The 24,440-nt window shown below is 41.1% G+C and overlaps 1 protein-coding gene across 1 annotated transcript in view; it reads left to right on the top strand.

The window, feature by feature from the left end:
• The window catches only part of LOC107121507 (desumoylating isopeptidase 2), a 74,584-nt gene extending 50,431 nt beyond the window's left edge, over positions 1–24,153 (top strand). Inside the window, exons 7-10 of the mRNA XM_015424417.1 lie at positions 18,473–18,545; positions 22,576–22,669; positions 23,095–23,236; positions 23,914–24,153. Of these exons, the coding sequence (XP_015279903.1) occupies positions 18,473–18,545; positions 22,576–22,669; positions 23,095–23,236; positions 23,914–24,147 (543 nt within the window). The 3' untranslated portion in view covers positions 24,148–24,153. The remainder of the gene's footprint in view (positions 1–18,472; positions 18,546–22,575; positions 22,670–23,094; positions 23,237–23,913) is intronic.
• The last annotated feature ends 287 nt before the right edge of the window (positions 24,154–24,440 follow it).

Genomic DNA, 24,440 nt, shown 5'->3' with positions numbered 1-24,440 from the left:
AGGAGATTTAGTGCCAGGTATAACTGTTTGTTGACTAACACATTCGTAGGCGTTATTATGGACTAGATGTTTCCTCAGTTTTTTGGTTCTCCTAGAAGCAATAATAGGTTTTTTATCACATAGATTCTCTAGCAAATACCAATTTTTACAGATAGTCTTTTTTAGACCCACACTTGTATTATTATATGAAAGACTGCATATAAACCAATCACAAACAGTTTTCTCCTTGTTCATGAGTGACTCCTTCTTATCTGATGCCAAGGCTTTTTGATACCACAGAGTTTTGTTGGAATTTCATGGCTGGATGGATATACAGGATGAAAACATTATATCTGACCTCCATGTGGATGACAAGAAAATTAACTTTTTAGATGTCATGTTCATAAGGGAACAGGATATATCTTACTTTAGGGATAGCAAGCTCATCTGCTGCCCCTCATCTTTACTGTTCATTGGAAAGCAGGACCAAATAGGCATGGTGTGGGTTCAGAGACCACGCTTTGGGCATTCAAAATGTCAGAAAGTTTAATAAACAATTAAAATAAATATGTATGGTCCATACAAGCATCTGGCTGAGTGAAGATTTAAAAAGATGAAAACATAATCCTCCAAGCCCGAAACTATACTTGGCCTTACAACAGGCTATTAACTCTTGATGTGACAGCATTTAGAAGCCCTTTATTACCTTAGTTCTAAAACCTGGAATTTCATCCATTGTCCCTCAATATGCAGTCAAGATGGAGTTCCTAAGTAAAGCTTTAGTCCTTCATGGCTTATGTACAGAAGAACCCATAAGAGAGAAGAAGCATTAGAGCATTTCTTCCTCATAGATTCATGATGGACAAAAGGAAATACTTCTTTACACAGAGAGTGATAAAAATGTGGAGGTTGCTGCCAGAGGATGTAGTGATAGCCACAGGCATGAACAGCTTTAAAAGGGGATTAGACAGATTTATGGAGGATAAGTCTATCAATGACTATTAGCCGTGGTGACTGATGGGAACCTCCATATTCAAAAGCAGTCAACCTTTGAATACGAGTGCCAGGATGCAACATCAAGGGAAGGCCTCAGCTTCTATGCCCTGTTGTTGGCCCTCCAGAGGAGCTGGTTGGCCACTGTGTGAGACAAGATGCAGGACTAGATGGACCACTGGTCTGATCCAGCAGGGCTCTTCTTATGTTCTTGTATCCTGAGAGTTTATAGTTTCCCCTTGGGAGTCTGTGTTCCTCTGGGATCACTCCTATCTCCCTGCCTCACTCAAAAGGAAGAAATACAATCTATCCATTTGGCTTTCCCAGTCTCTTTAAATATGACACTCTTGCAAGGTGTTAAGGTGATAAATATTTTGTTGCACCCTGGCCATGTCAATATTTTATAATGGTTGTTTTTATTGTGTTTTGATGTTTTATTTATATTGTAAGATGCCTTGAGTTCTGCATGAGAGAAAGGCAGCTAATCAATGTTTTAAATAAATAAAATCTACTTAAGCACTAATGTACGCTGTGCTTGGGAGAGATATGACTCCTCTCCTGTAGTTTTCCTTTTGAGTCTTTTGTCAGCAGTAAAGCTTCTGAAGCACGTGTAGAATGCTGAAATGAGAATACCGAGATGGATTCTAGGGAGAAAGATATTTCTCCACATAAAGAATAAAATACGATTGAAAATATGGTGTGCATATACACACAGCATATATGGGAATTTAAAGTATTTAATGCTGTAGATGTTAGGTAAACATCATCCTGACTCAACATCAGTGCTCTCCAAATTTTTCCATTTTTTTCCCATTGAAAAACCTGGAGGGAGGCTACTGGTGTGTGCATAAACAGGGCTTTCTTGGAGTATTTTCTTCTCTCTTTTTTGCCGTCAAGTTACAGCTGACTTATGGCAACTCTGTAGGGTTTTCAAGGCAAGAGCCATTCAGAGGTGATTTGCCATTGCCTGCCTCCACATCATGCCCCTAGACTTCCTTGGTGGCCATCCACATACTAACCAGGGCATGCCCTGCTTAGCTTCTGAGATCTGACAAGGGGTAGCCTGGGCTGTTGATGTCAGGGCATTTCCATTTATCCCTGGCATTTCCATCTCTAACCCTGACTCTTCTAACTGTCCTGCACACCCTGCTCCACAGAGCAGCTTTTATCTTACCAAATCTCTGTAATGCAAATAGGGGCTCACATTAGTAAATGCTCTTTGGTACAAGATTTGGTGTTGGCATTCGGCTGGCATATAATAAACCTGGATGTAATAGAAAAGGTTACTTTTTTCAGGGTGAAGTTTGAGTCCAGTGGCACCTTTCAGACCAACAAAGTTTTAATTTACTTAAAGGTGCCCCTGGACTCAAACTTTGTTCTGTTGCTTCAGACCAACACGGTTACCCACCTGAATCTCTTTTCAGGGTGGTGATTTATTTATTTTTTTACCAGAGAAGTATTCAGTGATGTGAAGTTCCACCTGGACTCAGAAACGGAATAGCCCGATACTGATTTACTGTTTCTGTGAGAATAAGCCAAGAACAGATATGTAAGTTAAACCCACAGGAAGCGGCCAAAAGAACGAACACTTGAACTTTCCACCCTTTCCCAGAGATTCGTACTTCGCGTTCAACCGCATAGTCTGCTGGGAAACGGGTTCCTCCCGTGTTGCATGCTGGGGGCTGTAGTCTTGGGGCTCGTCTCCCCATTGCAGATGTGGATAGACTTGTAGGGTTGTGTTTCAGCGTCTTGACTAAAGCCGTGGGCGTCCGGGCACCTGTTCCTCGGCGTAGGCTCTCTTCGCCGGAGGAGTTGGGCTTCGGTCCAGACACCAGCCAGGGTGAGCCGGGGCCCATTCGAGCGCAGCCACGAGTGCCGGTCCCTGCCGTGCGTGGGGTGAAGGCGCTTCCTGGGGGCGCAGCCCCGACTCCCCACCCGGGAGGGGGCTCCATGCTGCCGGGAGCCTCCGCCGCCTCCTCCCGCCCCTCAGCAAGAGGCAGGACGAGGAGGCGGCGTCCCCCGGGGGTCCCGCCCGTGGCCTGAGAGCGGTCCCAGTGGAGAGCAGCCGCCGCGGTGTGCGGGAGGAGGATGGCGAACCAGCTGGTGATTCTCAATGTCTACGACATGGTAAGCGAGACCCCCCGAGCGTGAGCGTAAGAGAGGCCTCTTTCCCGGGCGGAGCCTGGCGCAGAGCCCAGTCCTCCCCCACCGCTCAAGTCCCCCGGCCCCGGGCTGGTAGCCGCCTTCCAGTACAAAGAGGGCTCTCGGTCTGTCTGCTCCGCCCGCCGCCTCTCCTTTTTCGAAAAGTAATGGAACAATCAGGGCTCAGGGCGTTTTCTCGCCCCAAGCATCCGCCTCTCCTGCGTGCTGCTCTGATGGGGGCAAGGCGGACTGCAGAGGAAGTTCAGCCGGGCAGCTGGGGGGCTCCTCCTCCTCCTCTCCCCCCGCAGTTTGGCGGCCTGTGCCGTCGATTGCTTCCCTTGCGTTTCGAGGGGGCTTTTCATGGGCTAGCTCGCCTTTTTCGCACGCGCGCGTTACTGCAAGTTACGTGGTGATGATCTCTTAACGCTCTTAAATCTACTCTCGGTTTTAAATCTGGTTCAAAAGTAGTGCAACTAATTAGTGTCCATGGAATTAAGAGCGCGAATGTTCAGCAACAGGTGTATGAACTTTCAGTTTTCTTCCGGTTTCGAAAAAAATGGCCAAACTTAGTAGACCTGTTAACTTTTTGAATATTTTATATCTAACTAAAGGCAGAAGTCAGGCTCAAGTAGATGTTTCTTGAATCTGGTCATCACTATAGGATACTAAATATCTGCAATTCTCAGACTGCTTACAGTTGGTAAACTGTTTTAAGCATCACCTCTTTAAAGGGTAATCTTAAATCTCAATTGATATACAAGGGTGAACTCTGTTTAGGATGGTACTGTTATACTTTTTTTTGCCTCTCAGAAGAATGAAGAAATTACTAAAAAGGCAAGTGGAAACATTCCCCCCCCCCCCAAATCGGTCAGTAGTGTTATAGTCACATGGATTTGAAGCCTCAGCCACAGAAACAAGTTTGTACTTGGCCGTATGTGAGAAAAACCAACTAGGCGAAGGTGTTAAAGTTTTGCAATCTTTTGTTTTGCGAAACCAAATTACCCATGTCTTAATTGCTTTTTTTTTTCCTTTAGTGGTACAAAACTAAAGTAATATCTCTGGGAATTTTGAACCTATCGGTGGAGAAAACATTTTTTATGGAACAAACAGAAAAGTCTGGGAGAAACAGAAATATACATGATACTTTTTTCCTTAACAAACCTGAACTTATTTTACTGCTTTAACAGCACATACTTCATAATTTATAACTTGTTAGCATATAAAATTGTACTATTTTGCATATTTTATTGACTTCCAAAATATAAATGACTTTCACTGCAATCCTAGACAGATAATCAGCCCTACCCCACCTTCCTGAGTAGATATAAATTACCTGCCTACCATTTTTCTTCTCACCTTGACACAGAGAGTACTCTATCTTTCTGTGTTATATCTCTGAGGATGCCAGTCACAGCTACTGGCGAAACGTCAGGTCCTACAATGCCAACACCACAGCCATACAACCTGGAAAATCTACAACAGCCAGTCGTAGAGAGAGTTATGCAGTTCTAAATCCATTGAAGACAATGGTCTTGGAAGGGTGTAACTCTGTTTAGAGTTGCACTGTTAGTTTTCTACAAAAACTGAATATACCAAATACTAAAGAGAGAGAGCTGTAAACTGTTACATCCTATGCTGTCTTAGTAAGTGTATCTTAGTTTTTTGCCATTTAAGAGGCAGGAAGTAATAAAAAATGAAAGTAGACAGAAGCAGTCTCATACTTTTAGAATAGTACTAGCAACGTATTTGGACATAAAGTTAGACTTTACAATATTCAAAATGCCAAACTCTTCAGTTGTGATTGTCATCATGCACATTAATTGTGTACAAAATTAGTCACATTTAAACAATGAACATGCCTTTGAAAACATGTTGTAGATGACTACACTAAATGCAGGGAAATGAAACAGGAGTCCACTGGCCCCTGGAGACCAATAGAATTTAAACTTTTGTGAGTCAGAGCTTACGCAGGAATACATTCTTTTAGTCTACAGGGTGCTACCAGATGCCTGCTTTATGTTCATGCTAAAGACAAACATGGCTCCATATCTGGAAGTATATATAGGAAATGTCATGATCTAATGCTATAGATTGTTTCATATCAAAATCTTCATACTGCACACTTTGAGTGTGTAGCACCTTGTCTTAAAAAGCATTTCATACATTGCAAAAGATAAAACATTTCGTAGGTTTTGTCAGAATACCTGCAAATTTACAGCTTTTCCACTGGAATAATTTTAAAAAGTCATTGGGGGCAAAAGCTTCGTTTCCCCCCTGATATCTCCCAGTCCCTGCCCTTCCATCAGATAAATATGCACACTGTTTTATAGCAATTAGCAGCTGGATATGCTGATATATAAATAGGAAAACTTGAATGTCATTCATTTCATTAAAGAAAACCATTGAAATGGAAAAGCAGTATGGAGATGATTATTTTGTAATGCTGCAAAGAGCAAGAAGCTGGAGGACATTTTGCTTAGTATCTGGAAGTAAAACTTAAAAGTACCCAATACCATATTGCTTCTGAATACTTTGGGCGCCTTTAAATAATATCTGTGTAGTCTTTTGTTTCACTACTGTATGTGTTACGTAGTGAATCTGGTTGCCAAGGATTTATTTATTGATATTGAAAATATTTGTAATCCCTCTTTTCTCCTGATCAACAGAACTCAGAGTGGCTTACATCATTAAAAGCAGCTAAAATCTCATTTCAAAAGATATGATACAAATACTAAAAAAAAGAGCAAGCTGCTTACCCATCATAACAGCTGACTTTCACTCACAATGCACCAAAGGCACATTGGATAAGCTTTGTCCAATGGAGTCTCTGAAATCCCTGTGTTGGGCCTTCCTCACGTGAACAACCACTGAGAAAGTCTGAGTAGAATTTTTTGTTGTTGTTCAGTCACACAGTCAAGTCCAACTCTTCGCGACCCCATGGACCACATCACGTCAGGCCCTCCTATCTTCCGTCGTCCTCAGGAGTCTGCTTAATTTCATGTTCGTTGCATCGATAACACTGTCTAACCATCTCATACTTTGCCATCCCCTTCTTCTTTTACCCTCAATCTTTCCTAGCATCAGGGTCTTCTCCAGTGAGTGCTCCCTTCTCATTTGGTGGCCAAAATATTTGAGCTTCATTATCTGGCCTTCCAGGGAACAGTCAGGGTTGATTTCTTTTAGGATTGACTGATTTGATCTCCTTGCAGTCCAAGGTGCTCTTAAGAGTCTTCTCCAGCACCATAATTCAAAAGCATCTATTCTTCGGTACTCAGCCTTCCTTATGGTCCAACTCTCATAGTCATACATTACTACTGGGAATACCATTGCTTTTACCATATGTTGGCAGGGTGATGTCTCTGCTTTTTGTTATGCTGTCTAGGTTTTCCATTACTTTCCTCCCAAGGAGCAGGTGTCGTTCAATTTCATGGCTGCAGTCACCATCTGCAGTGATCTTGGATCCCAGGAACGTGAAGTCTGTCTCTGTTTCCATGACTTCCCCTTAGAAACAGTTCTCACTATCTTGCCTGGAGGAACTATTAATAGTCCTGGTCTGATGGCTGGGGCTGCCTTTTGGACTGTCCCGGGTCATGAAGGTCTTTAAAGGTTAGCACCAGCACTTTGAATTGAACATGGAAGCAAATTGACAGCCAAGGTAGCATTCTTAAAATTAGAGTAATGTGTTCAGAACACTTAGCCCTTGTCAACAATTAGATGCCACATTCTGTGCCAGTTATTGCTTCTGTATTGTCTTCAAGGGAACCCCTTGTAGAGCATGTTGACTGTAGCTTAGGTTCAAGGTTATAATGTATTAGCTTGGCTAGGGCTGCAGTCACACACACTAAATAATCCACTTTTAATCCACTTTCAGTGTACTTTCCAACTGGATTTTACTGTGTGAAAGGGCAAAATCCATCTGGAAAGTGGATTGAAAGTGGATTATTTACTGTGTGTGACCGCAGCCTAGGTCAGCTGAGTCTAAAAAGGGGGACAATTTCTGTGCTATGTGAAGTTGAAAAAAGGCACTTCTGGCTACTTGGTTGGCCTGCTTTTCCAGCAGAAGGGCTGGATCTGACAGAGCTCCCAAGCTCTTATGTGACATTTAGGCTCATATCAGCTGCACGTGTCTGTTAAAATTTGAACAGTAAGTCACTCATAAATTAAGCCCACAGGTCTCTGAGAGAATACCTACCCATTTTGTTAACCACACACTCTCAGCCTAACCTACCTCACAGGGCTCTTGTGGGGATAAAATGGAGGAGAGAACGATGTAAAGCTACATTGGGTCCCCATTGGGGAGAAAGGCAGGATACAAAGGAGTTAAATAAATAGAAAATTAAACAAGGTACACAGCAGGTCCCATAGTTCTGTGTAATGGGAACAATTCAGCAGCAAAATATCACAACGGGTTAAAAAATAATGTTAATAGTAGGTGACAAACTCAGTTGGGTTGTCTGTGACTAGAGAGTGAGATAGCCGCAGCCTGATCCTGGAAACACTGCCCGTAATTTTAATTGTCTTGGGCAGTAAGTGAGCAACTGTGTCCCCCAGACTTAGGTTACAGTATGCAGAGACAGGAAACAATACTTATTTACTGGCTTGCTGTTCAAAGTTTTATGGCAATTCTAGGTAAAACCTGGCTTGAGCAGTCTCTTGCTTCTAGATAATGGAAATTTGATCCTGGATTGTATCTGGTGTAAAGTACTTGTTTTTCAGTTTAGAAGACAGTTTGTCAGACTACAGTTTGGAAGACCTGGATTTAAAATCCCCACTCAGCCATGAGGTTCCCTGGATGACACTATGGGTCATTCACCCTCTCTGCCTGATCTGTCTTTGGTGTTAAAATGAGGCGGATCAGAGCTACTTGGTAGAATGGTGAGATGTAATAATTAAACATTCACTCTTATTGGCTTGTTCTGTGGCTTTCTGTCCCTCCCGGCATTCATATTGTCAGGTTGAAACCAGAAGATTTGCTTCTTCCTGCAATAAGCAGCAGTGGATCCCCCCCCCCCCCCGGAGTTGGTTGCCTAGTAGGAAGCTACTGCTGCTGCTTCTGGGCATTTCCACCCATCAATCTGGGTACCTGCTTGTTACAGTAAACCTGAAGGGTGAATAGAGACGTGAACAATTATTCTATTGGAGAGAGGGAGGTCCTCTTGGACTAACAGGCACAGGAATGAGAGATTGCCATGAAGAAGAGAACAGGCTCATCTAGAGACGGTAATAGACAAGGCACGGTGTCCGGGTTGCTGGCTGACATGGACAGAAAGGTAGTTGAGAAGCACTTGTCTGCATTGAATGAGTACAAATCCCCTGGGCCAGGTAGTATGCTCCAAAGAGTGCTGAAAGAACTTTTTTTCTTTTTTCTTTTTGCCCCCTGGAGGGGATTTTTATTGCATTTTCAATAAGCTACAAACTACAATGAAAAAATAGGGAGGAATTTAGATCTCCATCTACATCTATGGAGAAAGGAAAGAAAACCACTACTAACTAAAACCCCAAGTATAGGAGATCATACATCAGCTTATATAAGTGTTAGTCTAAAATGCTTACATTACATTGAACATAGTCAATTAAGCTAAATTATTTATCTTTTTAACCATTTTAACTGTTTAAAGAAAACCCCAAGAGCATCATTTATATCACATGCTTTAAGGCACCATTCAGAGTCCTTCAGCCTTCACTTTGTTTTATCTTTTCTAATCCTCAATTGGTATTCTCGTTTAGGGGCAGTTGCCCCCCTTTCTGAAGCCGAATCCTTGCCGGAAGACACAAAGTCCAGTTCACTGCTAGATTTGCTGTCATCTTCTTTAGCATCCTCAGCTAGTTCTCCCAGTTGCAATCTCAGGAACTCACGTGCTTTGGAAACAGAGTCAATTTTTTCTTTTTTGTCTTGCAGTTTGAAAATGGTTCAGGGGTTAACCATCTGTAGGAAATGCTGCTTGTTTGTAAAAAGAGGATTATGTCTTTGTACTTCTTCCTCTTCTTCTCCTTGGCAGATGACAGTGCAGTTGGGATGCACATTGTGGGTTGTTGTTCTGGTATAAAAACTCCAGAACCCCTTCTTGAAATCTACAGTTAAGAAATTCTGGACCACTGATATTTTTTAGTGTATTATGCATATTGTATTTTATATTGTTCATTGTTTTAACCAGGCATTTATGCCCCTTGTGAGCCACCCTGAGCCTTCGGGGAGGGCGGGATATAAATGTAAAGATAAATAAATAAATAAAAATTTCAAATGGGATGTCTTTTAAAATCCTGATGGTGTTGCCTCCAATTTTCAAGGGTGTTCCTGTAGTTGCTTTCAGGATAGAATCCCTCATGTGTCTCTTCGAGAATCTAACTTATATCGCCAGGCAAGTTATTTTTCTTGATATAGATGGAATAGGCCCTATAGACCACATCCATTTAGCTTATAAGGTATTCCGCTTTTAAATCTGTAACTGGAGCTAATGCATTGCTCAAAAGTTGTTTAAGATTTGCAGTTGTAAAAGTTGATCAGTTACAATTTGCAGTTGTAAAAGTTGAGATTCATCAGAAGTTTGCTTCCTTTCCAGCATTTGCACCTTTTTCTAGACTTTTTTAGAGTTGGCATCTATTTCCTTTACTTTCTCAGCTGTTTGCTCCGTCTTTTTTGTAGTTTCAGACAGTTGGAGCTGCTGAGTTGCAAAGTTGTGATTTAGAGTTGTCAGCTGCTGATTGATGTTAGTCAACTGGTCCAGTAGAGGGTGCAAAGAGTCCACCAAACGTTTAGAGAACTCAGTGGTCTCTTCCAGTCGTGGGCTCATGCTCCCCGGTGCATTCACTTTTGGCTGTTTGTCTCTCTCTGCTTTTTTCCATGCCATTTTTATGGATTGTTTACTTTTGTCAAAACTTGCTAAAGTCTCTGAAAATCGCCCAATGCCTATCCGCGCTCTGGTAAGGTTCTTAAAACAGATTTCAACGCTTTTAATTCTGTCCCCCCTTGCTAAATCGCTTTTTAGTTCATGTGTATGGGAGGGGCCCCTCCCCCACTCGCTTTTCTCAGCGTTCTCAATGGGGAGACTTTCTTTTTAAATTGCCGGTGTTTCATTTTCACTCGACTCACTGTTCGTTGTTAGTCATACGACCTCTCTCAAAATGTGTTTTAAATGCTTGATCTCCAACGCTTGTCCCGGTCAGCAGCTCTAGTTCCATTTGGACGCATAGTGGCAGGACCGTTGGGGGGGAAGAGTGCCTCAATTCCCCAGCATCTTGCTGGTGAAGAGGCCACCCTTCAAAAGCCCCATGGCTAGGAGCCTTTCACAAAGGCTCCAGGGGGGGTAACGAACAATCATCCCCACTCCTAACAGCTAGCGCACAGATCGCACCACCGGGAGGTCCGGGAGGTGCGTCTGCCAGCGTGTCGCCATAAACCGGAAACCCTGAAAGAACTTTCTAGAGAGCTTGCAGAGCCTTTGCCTATCATTTCCCAGACCTCTTGGAAGACTGGAAATGTGCAACAAGACTGGAGGAGAGCAGATGTTATCCCAGTTTTCAAAAAAGGGAGGGGGGGATGACCCAGGAAACTACAGGCCAGTCAGTCTGACCTCTGTCCCAGGGAAGATACTGGAGCAGATTTTAAAGGGATCAATCTGCAAGTATTTAAAGGACAACTTGGTGATCTGGGGATGTCAGCACAGATTTTTCCACTGCCAGACCAATCTCATTTCCTCCTCCTCCTCCTTCATCTTTTTGAGTTTCAAAAAGATTTTATTGAAGTCAAAGACATTATACAGAATATCGCAAGAGATGTAGCAAGACAACAGAAGTCATGAAAACATCTAACCCATAGCTGTTACGTGATAAAAGCCAATAGATACAGTCTGAAAACATGAAACATTTTGATAAACCAATCTATCAAGAATAAAGTACAATAACATCAATGAATAAATGCACTAAACATGTTTGTGAGTTGGTTGTCTGTTTGACAAATTGCTTGGAGCTATGTTTACTCATTTCACTCACTTCCTTCTTTGATAGAATGATGAGTTTACTGGATTGAGGGAATGCCAGTGATGTTGTTTATCTGAATTTCATTAAAGCTTTTGACAGGGTTCCCCATGATAGGTAAACTAGAGGACTGTGGACTGGACTCTAGGATATTAAGGTAGATAGGGAAGTGGTTGGGGAACAGCACTAAAAGTGTAGTTGTCAATGGCATTTCATCTTAGTGGAGGAAGGTGTCCAGTGGAATGCCACAGGGCTTGGTTCTGGACCCAGTACTTTTCAATATTTTTATAAATGATCTCAATGAGGTTATGGAGGGGCTACTCATTAAATTTGCAGATGACACCAAATTGGGAGGAGCAGCGAACACAGCAGAAGATTGAGATAGAATTCAGTGAGATCTGAACACACTGGAAAAGTGGGCAGATGTGAACAAGATGCAACTTAACAAGAATAAGTGCCAGTTTCTACATCTGGGTAACAAAAATGAGGAACATGCGTACTGGATGGGGGATACACTTCTAGGTAGCAGTGTGTGTGAACAAGATCTTGGGGTACGGGTGGACCACAAATTGAATATGAGCAGCCAGTATGATGCAGCAACAACAAAGGCTATTGTGATCATGGGCTGTATCAACAGAGGCATAACATCCAAATCGCAAGATGTGATAGTCCTGTTGTACTTTGGTCAGGCCGCACCTGGAGTATTGTGTGCAGTTCCGGATGCCTCACTTCAAAAAGGATGTGGACAGAATAGAGTGGGTGCAGAGGAGAGCGACGAGGATGATTGGTGGCCTGGAGACCAAGCCCTATGAGGAAAAGTTGAGGGACTTGGGAATGTTCAGTCTGGAGAAGAGGAGGTTGGGGAGGGGACATGAATGCTCTCTTTAAGTATTTGAAGGGCTGTCACTTAGAGGAGGGCAGGGAGCTGTTGGCAGCAGAGGATAAGACAATAATGGGTTTAAATTAAGGGCAGGAAGGTACAGGCTGGATATTAGGAAAAACTTCTTTACAGTAAGAGTTGTTCAACAGTGGAATCAACTGCCTAGGGAGGTGGTGAGCTCCCCCTCACTGGCAGTCTTTAAGCAGCGGCTGGACAAACACTTGTCAGGGATGCTCGAGGCTGATCCTGCATTGAGCAGGGGGTTGGACTAGATGGCCTCTATGACCCCTTCCAACTCTGTGATTCTATGATTCTAGGAATCCCCATGTGTGGGCTGAAGTCAGGAGAAGGGAAAGTGCTCAATTTATTGACAGGAACCTCAGAGGAGCTCCGCGGGGCAGCTGTGTCTTTGCATTGGCTTCATATTGGCTTCACATGCCATTGAGATATACATTTACCACCACCACCCCCGGCAGAATTGCAAAACTTGGCTGAGTCTACCCCACACACACACACACACCAGCTTTGCCTTGTTCCTCCCCCTGCTGTGTTTCCCTGCCTTAGGCTCTCTGCTGTCTCCGGCTGAAGCACTCCCGCGACTTGCGTAAGCAGTGCTTATGGGCTGTGGATGGAGGGAGTGGGAGGCAGGCAGGATGAGAGCGGCTCCTTTGGAACCCCCCCCCCCCGTCCTGCAAACATGTCTCTGGCACTCCCCCTTCTCAGGGGGATGGTTTGGCCCAGAGTCTGAGTGGATCTCCTGCCTTCTGAAAAAAATGCATGCTTAGCCTTTGTGAAGAAATATGAGGCTCTCCGAGTCAGTCCGCAGGACAGCTAACTGCTGGATGTGGGCTTGCTGCTGGGGCAGAGCAGGGATTAATTATTATTTTAAAAAAAATGTTTCCTGTGATGTAAACTTGTGAGGCATGGCTGTAAAGTAAGGGGGCATGGCCCCGAAATGCTCCACCGTAGCTATGGGCCTGTCAGTGACATTAATACTGACAATAATAAGACATTAATTAAAAGGTCATTCCCATATTTCATTCTTGCAGACAAATTGATATTGTCGTAAGTTGAGGGTAGAGCTGCTTGTATATGTTGTGCACCCTTAACATAAAAGGGGTCTTGCAACATCTTTAAAGAACTGGAAGTACCACAAGATTCCTTTGTTGCTCCAGCAGGCTATTCCTCCTTGAATCCTTATGCATGCATCCAGAATTCAACCACTTCCCCAAGGATATATTATATAAAAAAATACAAAGCCATGGCTACTCTCACCTTACAGAATGTATATCACTGAAGATTTGTGTATTCAGATAACCTGAGGATTGGCTTTCAGATCCAAGAAACACAAGCTTGCTTTCATTGTGGATTCTTCATGTTCATCGTCGCCGCTTCCATGCAATCCCACGTGGGGGTATTGTGCAGTCACAGGCCTACCACGGAAGACGAGCTTCCAAATCTTTTAGAATTTTCCAGAGCCTAGGAGTGCTCCCCCTCCCCTCCATCTCGAGCCCTGCTTTTCCCACCCAAAGGGTCACGTGACTGAGGTGGGGAGAGTGCTCTTCCCTCTGTTCTCTCTTTGCTGCTGTGAGGAGAGGACAGGCAATTTGTCGAACAATTCTTTCAAGAAAAAGTTATTTCACCTACGTTCCTTAATGGTAGGATAGGCACTCTTCAAAAAGTGTGGGTAGTGGAGGGCTAAAATGGCCCAAAATTACGAGCACAGCTCATGTTTGTTGTGCCCTGGAGAAGGCCACAATACCACCTTGTGCCCCACATGCCATCTCCTAACTCCTAAAGCCTGGAACGAAAGGGTGGCTAAGCTTAAAGCGGTTCTGTGGGAGAAGGTGCTGGGCACCCCAGACTCTTGTGTGGAGAAGCGAGCCCAATTGGAAAAAAGATTGAGGGCCATGTTGGTGGTTTCAGCCCCAACCCCTTCAGTGTTGGAAACAATGGGATAGTTGCCAGCAGTGCCGAGAGCTGGATCAGAACCACCGCCCAAAAAAAGTGAAAAAGAAGGCGAAACACATGCCTCAAAAATCCCCTCAACATCTTTTGCCATGTCCTTGACTTCAACGGTCTCTATCACCCTGGCACCAAGTCTCGACATCCCCTCGGAGTCGACAGTCACTGTCTCCTTGTCATCAACCAGAATCACCCCTTTGATGTCAATCAGTGGACTCTCCTTGGAGTCAGTGTTCGACTTCCACACACCACTTGTCTGTGTCACCACCTTAATGTCAATCACTTTCTAGTGTTCAGTGGGGCCTATTTCTAGGTTAAGCACATACTGTAGCATTGCATCCTAATACCTGTATAGAACAGAGTTTTCAGCATGAACATATGACCTGAACTAGTATACAAGATTTTGAATTGAGTTGTGAAACTGAGTTGTGTTTTCATTAAATGGGCTGACTATGTTTTTCAAACATGGGCTTTAATGTCACACTAGTTTTAGGTACTATAGGCTTGTGTTTATTTAACTCAACTGGATATATCTGCAGGCAGATCTTGAACCTTTTTGGATCTTTCTGTGGTTGATAAAGAAATGAAAACTTTATTATTCTCTTCCAGCTTTATATTTTAAGAAACTCAGGGTATAACTAGCAGTGTGAGTTACTGTAGACTATTTTATTTAATGAGTTCATTTATACCCAAACTTTCTCCATAATTGGAACCCAAAGCCGCTTACATAATTCTCCTCTTCTCCATTTTACCTCCACAACAACCCTGTGAGGTAGGCCTAGGGTCACCAAGCAAATTTCCATGGCAGAGTGGGGATTTGAACCTGGGTCTCCCATATCCTAGCTGGACACTGTAACCACTATACCATGCTGGCTCTCAGAGGGAAAACAATGAATGTTCAAATTAGTTTCCTTCTTCTGAGAGAGAGAGAGAGAGAGTCTGTCTGTCTGTCTGTCTGTCTGTCTGTCTGTCTGTCTTATATGGATTACTATCACAGAGATGTCACGTTTCTAAAAAAAATCGAAGCCATGGGGGAAAATATGGAGAGGGCAATTCTTTATGGAAAAAATGAAATATATGCAACACTTTACTGCTTTAACATAAAATGCTATTTGACATATTTCTGAAATCTGAAAGTATAAATGCCTTGGTTTTCTACAAGCAAAATTGTAACTATACCTAATGTGACAGAGAAAGGTAGAGAGCTGCCATCTGCTATACCGTATGCTACCTTAGCACATGTGTCTTACTTTTTGCCATTTGAACATAAGCAGAGCCATGTTGGATCAGAGGAAAGGCCCATCCAGCCTATCATTCTGTTCACACAATGGCTGAACAGCTGACTCTGGAAGACCACAAGCAGGAAGACCACAAGCAGAATGGATGACTGCAGCAGCAGCAGCAGCATCCTGCCCATGCTCCCCAGCAACTGATAGAAAGAGGCAGACTGGCTCTGGCACGGGAGGGAAGGGATCTTAGAAACAGGAAAGAACAAACATAGAAGGTTGGAAACAAAAGGAAGTGAATTATTTGGACAGAAACATTTTCATGCAGTTACAGGGACTAGCATCATAGTTGGATATGGAGCTAAACTTCATTATAATGAGATCGAATTATTCAATAATGTATTCTGTATGTAGCATGTTAATTGTGGGCAAAATTGGTCACGTTTAAACAGTGAACATATCCTTGAAAATATGTTGAAAACACACGAATTATAATTTTCTATTGCTGGATATTGTCTTACATAAAAATATTTAAATTATATCCCTTGTGAATACAGTTTAGTCATTGCTAAAGAAAAAAATATTTCATCGGATTTGTTTTCCCCAGTGCATACCAAATTTTTCTGTTTTGAAAATGCCCTCATTTCCCCCCTAAAGTTTTCTGTCTCCACCTACCCACCCCCGGCATTCAGGTCTCTTTAGAAGCATCATAATTATCCACTGATAACAAGAGTGTTTCCAACCATCCACGAATTTGTGGACAAGGACTTTTTGTTTCCCCCTCCTCCTATAGCTCATTGAGCACCTGAGATCTTGTTCCTGGGGATAAGTGTTCCTTCAGAAACAGCATAGGAGGCAAAGTGGGGGGTCTGCAGTGGGGAGAGGGAATTGGTAAAAATTGCCACCCCATCTTCTGCAAACAGAAATGCCATTCTGTCACAGTAACTGTGTGACTGAATACAGGCCAGTATTCTGTAAGCAAGTATACATGCATGTGAGCTTTTGTTGTTGTTCAGTCCCACAGGCAAGTCCGACTCTTCGCGACTCCATGGACCACATCACACCAGGCCCTTCTGTCTTCCACTGTCCTCCGGATTTTGCTCAATTTCGTGTTTGTTGCAGAGAATCCTAAATCTTTTTATATTGTGATCTTTGGAAAACTTCAAAGACCAAAGTAGCATTTAACCTAACTTTGACTACCATGTTCTGAATCAATAATACCTCCTTAATAAATTAGGGCAGGACCCAGGTATTCCTACCAGTTGCAATGAGACATGTGAAAGCACAGTGTAGGTTTACTCCTTCATGACAAACAGTGTTCAGGTGTAAGTCTGACTTGCTTGTTTATAACTTGTAGCATGACTGGCCTGGATGATGTCACCTAATACAGCCTTCTGTCCCTTAATCCTAACATGCCCAAAACATGTCATATGTTTCTCTCTCCTCCTTAAACCTTCCTATATGTCTTTTTAAATCCGTCTTAAGGTAAAATAATGTAGCTTCTATAACTTTTAAAAGCACATGTTGCATAGAGTGGTCAAGTAAAACACTAATGAGTGTTTTGTACTTCCAAAAACCTATTTAATAGGACATACCATGATCACTAAAAAGCAATCTGTAGTTGGTACATGGGTGGAGAGACGCAAATGATTTCTCCTAATCAGCAGACAAAAAATCTTGATTTTATGCGGAGGCTGAATTAACAGCACCCATGAACAAAGCAACTAATTGCACAAGCTTAGCAGATTGCCTCTTTAGTGTCTGAATTTCAGATTGTGCTCTCATCTCTCATTTTGTTGAAACCTTAAAAAAATAACTGGCTGAAAAACCCTCCCATCCTCTGCAGGTGTTAGATTATAACAGCAGAGAAACCCACGAGGGTTTGAGGGGCAAGGGGCAAGGTGTCAGTATTAAAACTGTCTAGTTTCTTCACGCTTATTCTTAAACAGATTTTTAGACTTTTTTTTACTTCCTAGATCATGTTAGTTATTTTTTTCCAGCTCAGATAATTCATAAACAATGTATATACTTTTTAATTTTGTACCAGCTTCTTCTCTGGGATATTTGTCAGGTGAGCTGGGGGGGTGAGTTATCAGAGAATTTTAAATAGACAAAGTATTGCAAGAGTGCCAGTGTTTTAAGCATGTTTTATTTAGTGTTTTAAAAAATCTTTTAATTTAGCTTGTCTGTGTCCTTTATAAAGTTTACATTTCCGCTGCCTGGCATTACATTTTATGACACACATGGCCCAGCCCAACAAGGTATCATTTTTGTCAGATCCGGCCCTCGTAACAAATGAGTTTGACAACCCTACTTTAGTCCTTCAGCCTTCATGGCTTCATGTGCAGATCCTACAACCCTAAGAATGGTCATTCAGGGGATCGGAAAGAGCTGCAGAAAAGGAGAAGAATGAGGGGGAAATCCATGTGCCTTCCTTAGATAGATGGTAGGATACTGTCCAATGTGTTCATTGTGATTCATTCAAAACAAATTGAGCTGCCACATTTTACATCAGCTGAGATGTTTGGCTCATCTTCAATGTCAGACCTGAATAAAATTAATTTTCACATTTAATTTTATGGTGTGTAGCCTACCTCAAGTAATCCAAATATATACAACTTCAGCTAAACTGAAAAGGGAGCTGATACAAGTTAATGAGTATCAGCCTGACTGAAATGCTGGTATTTTTATGCATTATAAATGTTTCGGAGGAAAAACCTTGAGGCAGAAAGCAGATATCCACTCTGTTGGTTTTATTATCAGCTTTCTATTGTTTGAAGGAAAATATGTTATGTGAAATTAATAGAAAAAGGTGCACTCGGTGTACACATGTATATTTTTTCCTGAGCAAAATCCTTCTCTCTTTGCTCTCTTAAGTTGTATCTGACAAATAGAGCTTTGACTTTTGAAAGTTTATATCCCAAATATCTTGTTGGTCTCTAAGGAGCTACTGGATTCAAATCTACTGTCTTATCTCCTTGACCACTTTTACTGAAATGCAAGAGCATATTCCACACCCGTATCAGAGATCTCTCTCCTTTAAAATTGCCTCGTTCCTCTCCTGTCTTCTCACAGTTCCTTTTCACTCTTGTCTTTTCTTTGTTGCAATTCCGTTTGCTAATGTTCTGTATTGTGTATGACTAAAATTAATTACAATTCTATTTGATTGTATATATGCTTAAAAGCAGTGCTTGAACACATTTTTGCAAACTCTTTATTTATTATTCAAGTAGGCTTTGGCTTCCAAAATATACATGAAGTAAGTGAAACATTGAACTAAAGTTAAATTTTCCCCTTCCCTTCTCTTTTCAAGTACTGGATGAATGAATACACCTCTTCTCTTGGAATTGGAGTATTCCATTCAGGAATAGAGATATATGGCAGAGGTGAGTAACACAATTTAACATTGTTGCTATAAAGTATCTGTGACACGATGCATGTAAAATCTGTAAATAATGCCCTGAAATCAGGGGTCTTTTCCTAGAAAAAGAGCTGCAGGAGCTCATTAACATACGGTATGATAATGAGCTACTAGGCTATTAACATAATAGCTCATTAGCATATGCAACACCCCCTGACATCACCAGAAGTGATGTCAGAAGGGGAAGCAAAAGGGGGGGAGGCATATTCAGAAGCCTCCCCTTCCCTTCCCCAGCTGGGGGGGGGAAGCAAAGAGAGAAAGGGTTTAAAGTTTAAACCCCTTCTCACTAGAGTTGGGCTGCAGAAGGAGGAAAGAGGGAAGGAAAGAGAGAGAGAGAGTGTAGAGAGAAGGAACAAAGGAATGAAAGAGTGAAGGAAGGAAAGAGGAAAAGAAATAGAAGGAAAGAAGAAGGGAAAGAAAGAGCGAGAAGGGAAGAAGGAGGGAAAGAGGAAAAGGAGAAAATGAAAGGAGGGAAAGAAAGAAAGAGCAAGACGGGAAGGAGGGAAGGGAAAGAGGTAAAGAGAGAGAAGAAAAGAAGAAGGAAAAGAAAGGAAGGAAGAGAAGAGAAAGAGAGAAAGAAAAGGAAAGGAGGGAAAGAAAGAAGGCAAAGGGGATGGGGGAGGCTCTCCCCCCCAATCAAGCCTCCGCCATCCCCCACGGATCCCTCACTTACCCTTAGCCTCTTCTGCCCTCCCACAGGCTGCAGGGCACTGGCCCAGGGAGGCGGCAGGGGGCCGCAGTGTGGGGAGCTGGAGGTGGAGTTTGCTGCCACCGCCATTTGTTCTGGCCCCTGGGCTCCCGGAGCGGTGCTCCGCGCGCTCTGGCCCCAAAAGACCCCTGCCTGAAATGCTATGCATGTAGTTCTTCATGGGGAGTTTAAAAGGCAGGGAGGGTTGGTTGGGAAGGGAGGAAATGAATGATAGATTGAGAGAGAGATGGAACAAAAGACCTTATTTGATGAGACGATGTGACTGAAGGTGGGTATATTGGAGGGGCTGAGGAGAGAGAAAAAGGAGAACAAGATTGGGATTTGGGGAAGAAGATAATCAAAGGAAGGGTTAGGCTTGATAGGCAGGGATTTGTAAAGCAAGGTAGTGAGGAAAGGAAAGTTTGTTTTGTAAATTTTTCTTTGACTGATTTATCTTTTTCCAGTATTGGGCTGGAGGTTGAGGGAAGTTATTGTATATTCTGAACTCCAAACGATTCTTAAAGTTTGTTTTTGTTCAGTTTACTTGATAAATATTGTGTCCTCAGTAGTTCTTCTAAGGATAACAGTTTCAGGAGTAACACACTAATTGGTCTTTTTTAACAAAAAGGGGCTTTTAAATGAGTGAGGATCTAGAGTGACCCTGGTGGTAGCATAGTTTGTTGGTATCAAGGGAGGCAGGAAAACAGACTGTAAGGTTCAAGAGATCTGAGAAGTCTTATGAGGTAGATCTGATGTGCTATAAAGGAGTGAGATACAAAAGAGAGAGGGAAGAGTCACAAAAGCCACATATCTTGCAAACATATGCCAGTAAGGAATAATTGAAAATCACTGAATCTGATTTCTTATGTTTCTCCCTCTGCTTCTGCAACAAACTCAAGAATAATGTTTTGACTGTCCAATCTTAATTTAGATTAGAGATATGACAGCCCTGGAAAAGTTGGACATTTGGGGGAGAATTGGAAGAAACCTCTAAAAAATTGTTTCTTTTCTAGAACAAGTCAAGTGCATTTTTTAAAGTAATGTTTTTTAAAGGCCAAAAATGAATGATAAAATATAAATATGTTCATTATTAACTGATGTGGGATTCTTGTGCTTTTTTTGGGGGGGGGGAACATAGGGTTAATTAGTTACCAAGTTATTCTGCCTGTGCACAGTTTGAGAACAACTGTTTAAAAATATATATGCTTCAGGTGCTTTCATATTCCACAGTATGTAAAAGAATATGGAATATGTGGAATATGAAAACATCTGTATTTGCAAGTTACACACCAGATTAAGAAACAAGCTAACATGAAAAGTAGAGAAGTGTTTTTAAAACCTGTATGAATACATTCAGTTCTTTAAAGTCCACTGGGAAACCATTAATGTTCAAAATTAGAATCTATTTCTCTTTGAGAAGTGCATTATGACTAGAGAAAGTTGAGATGGTTGTGCTTTCAATAATTTATTTAAATCAGATAGTTTTGATGCCATTACTATGGCTCTTGTCTGCAGTGGGGATACTCTGCCAAAGAACTGTATGATGTGAATTCAATATTCAGATTTACTGATAGTCCTTAATACTATGATCTGTTAGCTGGAGGCAGTGCCCGCCACCCCCCACCCCATGTTCCCCCAGTTGGAGGCAGTTTGAAGAGGTACTGTTGTTTGTAGTATAGGCACTAATCCCACTATTACTTCTGGAAAACAGGTCCTGCAGGTGTTTGTATTGTTTCTTCCATTTCTGGATAATACTGGCTGTATAAAGAGGCGACTCAAGTTAAGAGAAATATTTCATATGTTTACTACAAAGTTGATGGTTTCTATTTTTAAAATGTGCTTAGGTACTTAGGGTGCAGTAGGATGCTGCTTCATCTCTAAGATTAGGAAAGATTGTAATTTTTGTTTAAATAAAGGCTAGCCATTTCATAAATACACCATACAGTGTAATTTCCTATACTACATTGTATGTAATAGGTTGGAGCCAATGTGTCCTTGTGAATGGAACACATTGTTGAATCCAATTCTGTGACTTTTATGTGACTTTTTACTCCTTTACCTTGCATAGGTTTCTTCAGGTTTTTTCCTGTTTTTGTTTTGTTTGTTTCTCTTGTTTTTGTTATGTTGTATGTATGAAGTATTTACTAGATTATTTGTAAATAAATTACTAGAAATAGCATGGCTGAAATACAGAGGGGGAAGTTTAAAAGTTAATTCATACTCATATAAAATAAAATTGGGATTTGTATAAAAATGTAAGCTATAAATTTTAAGGAGAAGAAATCAAGTTATTGGAAGGATGAAAGATTAATTTTGCTGATTTATGTTTAATTGGAATTATGAATTCAGAGCTTCTGTTATAATATGATATTGAATAACTGGTGTTAGGGCATTGAAAACTGTGAAAATTAGATGTTGCGTTACTGAGATGGAAAGCTAGATATAGAATTATAGAGAAGGGGAGGGAAATTAATTTTGATAAAGAGTCAACTTCCCATTTTGAATTTATACAAGTGAAAATTTCAGTGATATGTATTTCATAAACTGCTGGATTAAATAATGATTAAAAGGGAATATGGCAGAAGGGTGAGTAATTAGGTGGGAAGCTAAACTGTTTATAAATTGTAGTAAATTCATGCCACTGGTGGATATTTATTTGGGAAAACAAGTATATAATAGTAGTTGCAATAAGATATTGACAAAGGATGTTGAAAATCTATGGATAGGAATTCTTCAGAGTAATGAAAAAGGATATTTAGTGGTTAATGACCATCTGAGACGTTGTGAGAACCTTATCAAAAAGGTTGACTTTAAATTGTGAAGGTTAATTGGAATATATTTAGTTAAATCTTAAAAGAAGGTCTTTATTTTAAAAAAGCATACTCAGTTGCAATATTGTCTAGAACTAGTTGTATCGCTGTATACAGGAAACATTGTTTATGTTAATGTTTTTGTTTGTTTTTGTCTTTGTGTTTACGTGTGTGTCTATTATTACTAAAAATTAAATAAAATATATTTTTTTTAAATCTCAAGTGTTACATCTCTGCTTCAGATACAAATGAATTTGGCAGAAACTAGCTTTAATCACATTTATTATTGGAAGTTAAGCCAATGGTATCCAAATGCAGTATAAAAGTTGCATTTAAGTGTGTGCAGCTTTATGTGTGTATAAAGTGGTGTTACAACATTTGATCTGCAAAATTTAGGTCTAAGCATGTTTAACAAATTATCAAGGCATAAAAAGGATGATTTGGTAATGACTGACTTGAAACATTGTTTATAAAGACCTGGTTTTTTTTCCTTTCAGAATTTGCTTATGGTGGCCATCCATATCCCTTTTCTGGAATATTTGAAATTTCTCCAGGAAATGCATCTGAACTAGGAGAAACATTTAAATTTAAGTATGCAGCTTTTCATTTATTGATGTGAACTGAAATTTTCATATTGAATGTTGTCAATATATGCATGGTCTCAGTCTTATAATTTCAAATATCTGTAGTATGTTTTGATCAATTGAAAGCTTTATCTGTAAAAAATCTAGCTCTGATAGCTTCTGAAACAATAGCATTGATAGCAAGAGGGTTTGTTTACAAGAATACACACATAAGTGTGAACAACTATATATTCATGTGGGTATACACAACCTTGGAACAGGAGAGGAAGCAGTGTAAAACTAAAGGAAGGGGGATTCTGGGCATGAAGTTAAAAATAAGTAGAGGAAATAAGAAATAAATCATTTTAGAGCATGTGCTCTCCAGCAGAGTGGGAATGAGAACATGTCTGGTTTGATTGTACATAAACACTTTCTAGTAATCTTTTATTTTAGAGAAGCTGTTGTACTTGGAAGTACTGACTTCATGGAGGAGGATATAGAAAAAATTATAGAAGAACTTGGAAAAGAATTTAAAGGAAATGCCTATCACTTAATGCACAAAAACTGCAATCACTTTTCTTCAGCTTTATCAGAGGTGAGTGTTATTTTAATTAACCTCAGGCTCTGCTGAATGTACAAAGAAACAGTAGCTTTCAACATACAGCTAGGCTATTCTCCAACTGCTGAAAGTACAAATATACTATAACCGTAGTTTTCATTTAACTTCAGTTTCTGAAACTGCACCGATGACTCATCATGTCATTACTATTGTTACATGTTTCATCATGTTCAAAAACATATAGTTGGGATCAGTGTTCCCTCTAAGCTGAGTTAGTGTGAGCCAGCTCACAGTTTTTTAGCCTCTGGCTCACACGTTTCAGTCTTAGCTCAAGAAGGATGGCTCCAGAGCAAACTAATTTATGCAGTAGCCAGATCACTTGCTCACAACTTTAATGCCAGTCGCTCACAAAGTAGAATTTTTGCTCATAAGTTTCCACAGCTTAGAGGGAATATTGGTTGGGATATTGACACTACTGTTGGGACAAAAAAAGGGCCCCTATTTTCGATGCCCACCTTAAAGTTATTTTCAGAATGGCCAGTTGCCTGAAAACTATATTTAGTGTTATCAGTCTGACAGGCAACATTTGTAGGGTTGAAGTATTCCATGTAATGTACTTGGTGTACTGTGTGTTCCAGGTCAGTGATGTGTTTCAATTAATCAGAAACCTACATATTATAAAAAAAATGGATGCCATTTGTAATTTCATCTAGATTCTCTGTGGAAAAGAGATTCCTCGTTGGGTGAACCGCCTTGCTTACTTCAGCTCCTGTATCCCATTTCTCCAAAGTTGCCTACCGAAAGAATGGCTTACACCTGCGGCACTCCAGTCTAGTGTAAGTCAGGAGCTTCAGGAAGAACTCGAAGAAGCAGAAGATGCTGCAGCGTCCTCTTCCCTGTCAAGCTCGGCATCAGCATCAAGAACTGGACATCACTCAAAAATATAAGTTCAAGCCAAACTAAACTGAAGTCTTTGGAAGCCTTGTCAGTAACTGACTACATTAACAGAACTGTCTTTGGTATGCAATTAGCTCTCCAACTCAAGCCCTTGGTGTCTTCTGCTCAGGATTTTGTATGTAGTGAAAAGTTTCTGGGAGAAATGGGAATCTGATGTGGAGCTGCTGTCTTTCATCTGATCCAATAGCCTTGGACTTAACTGAACTGTTTACAGTATTGTGTGCTGCTGTTTACAAGTCCCACTGGGACATCTGCCATTGAAAGACAATGTGTTAAATAGCTC

The sequence above is a fragment of the Gekko japonicus genome, unplaced genomic scaffold (assembly GCF_001447785.1).
Source record: "Gekko japonicus isolate JY-2015 unplaced genomic scaffold, Gekko_japonicus_V1.1 scaffold26, whole genome shotgun sequence".
Lineage (NCBI taxonomy): Eukaryota > Metazoa > Chordata > Lepidosauria > Squamata > Gekkonidae > Gekko > Gekko japonicus.
Note: the sequence above shows the minus strand (reverse complement) of the source record. Positions and strands in the feature narration are given on the sequence as shown.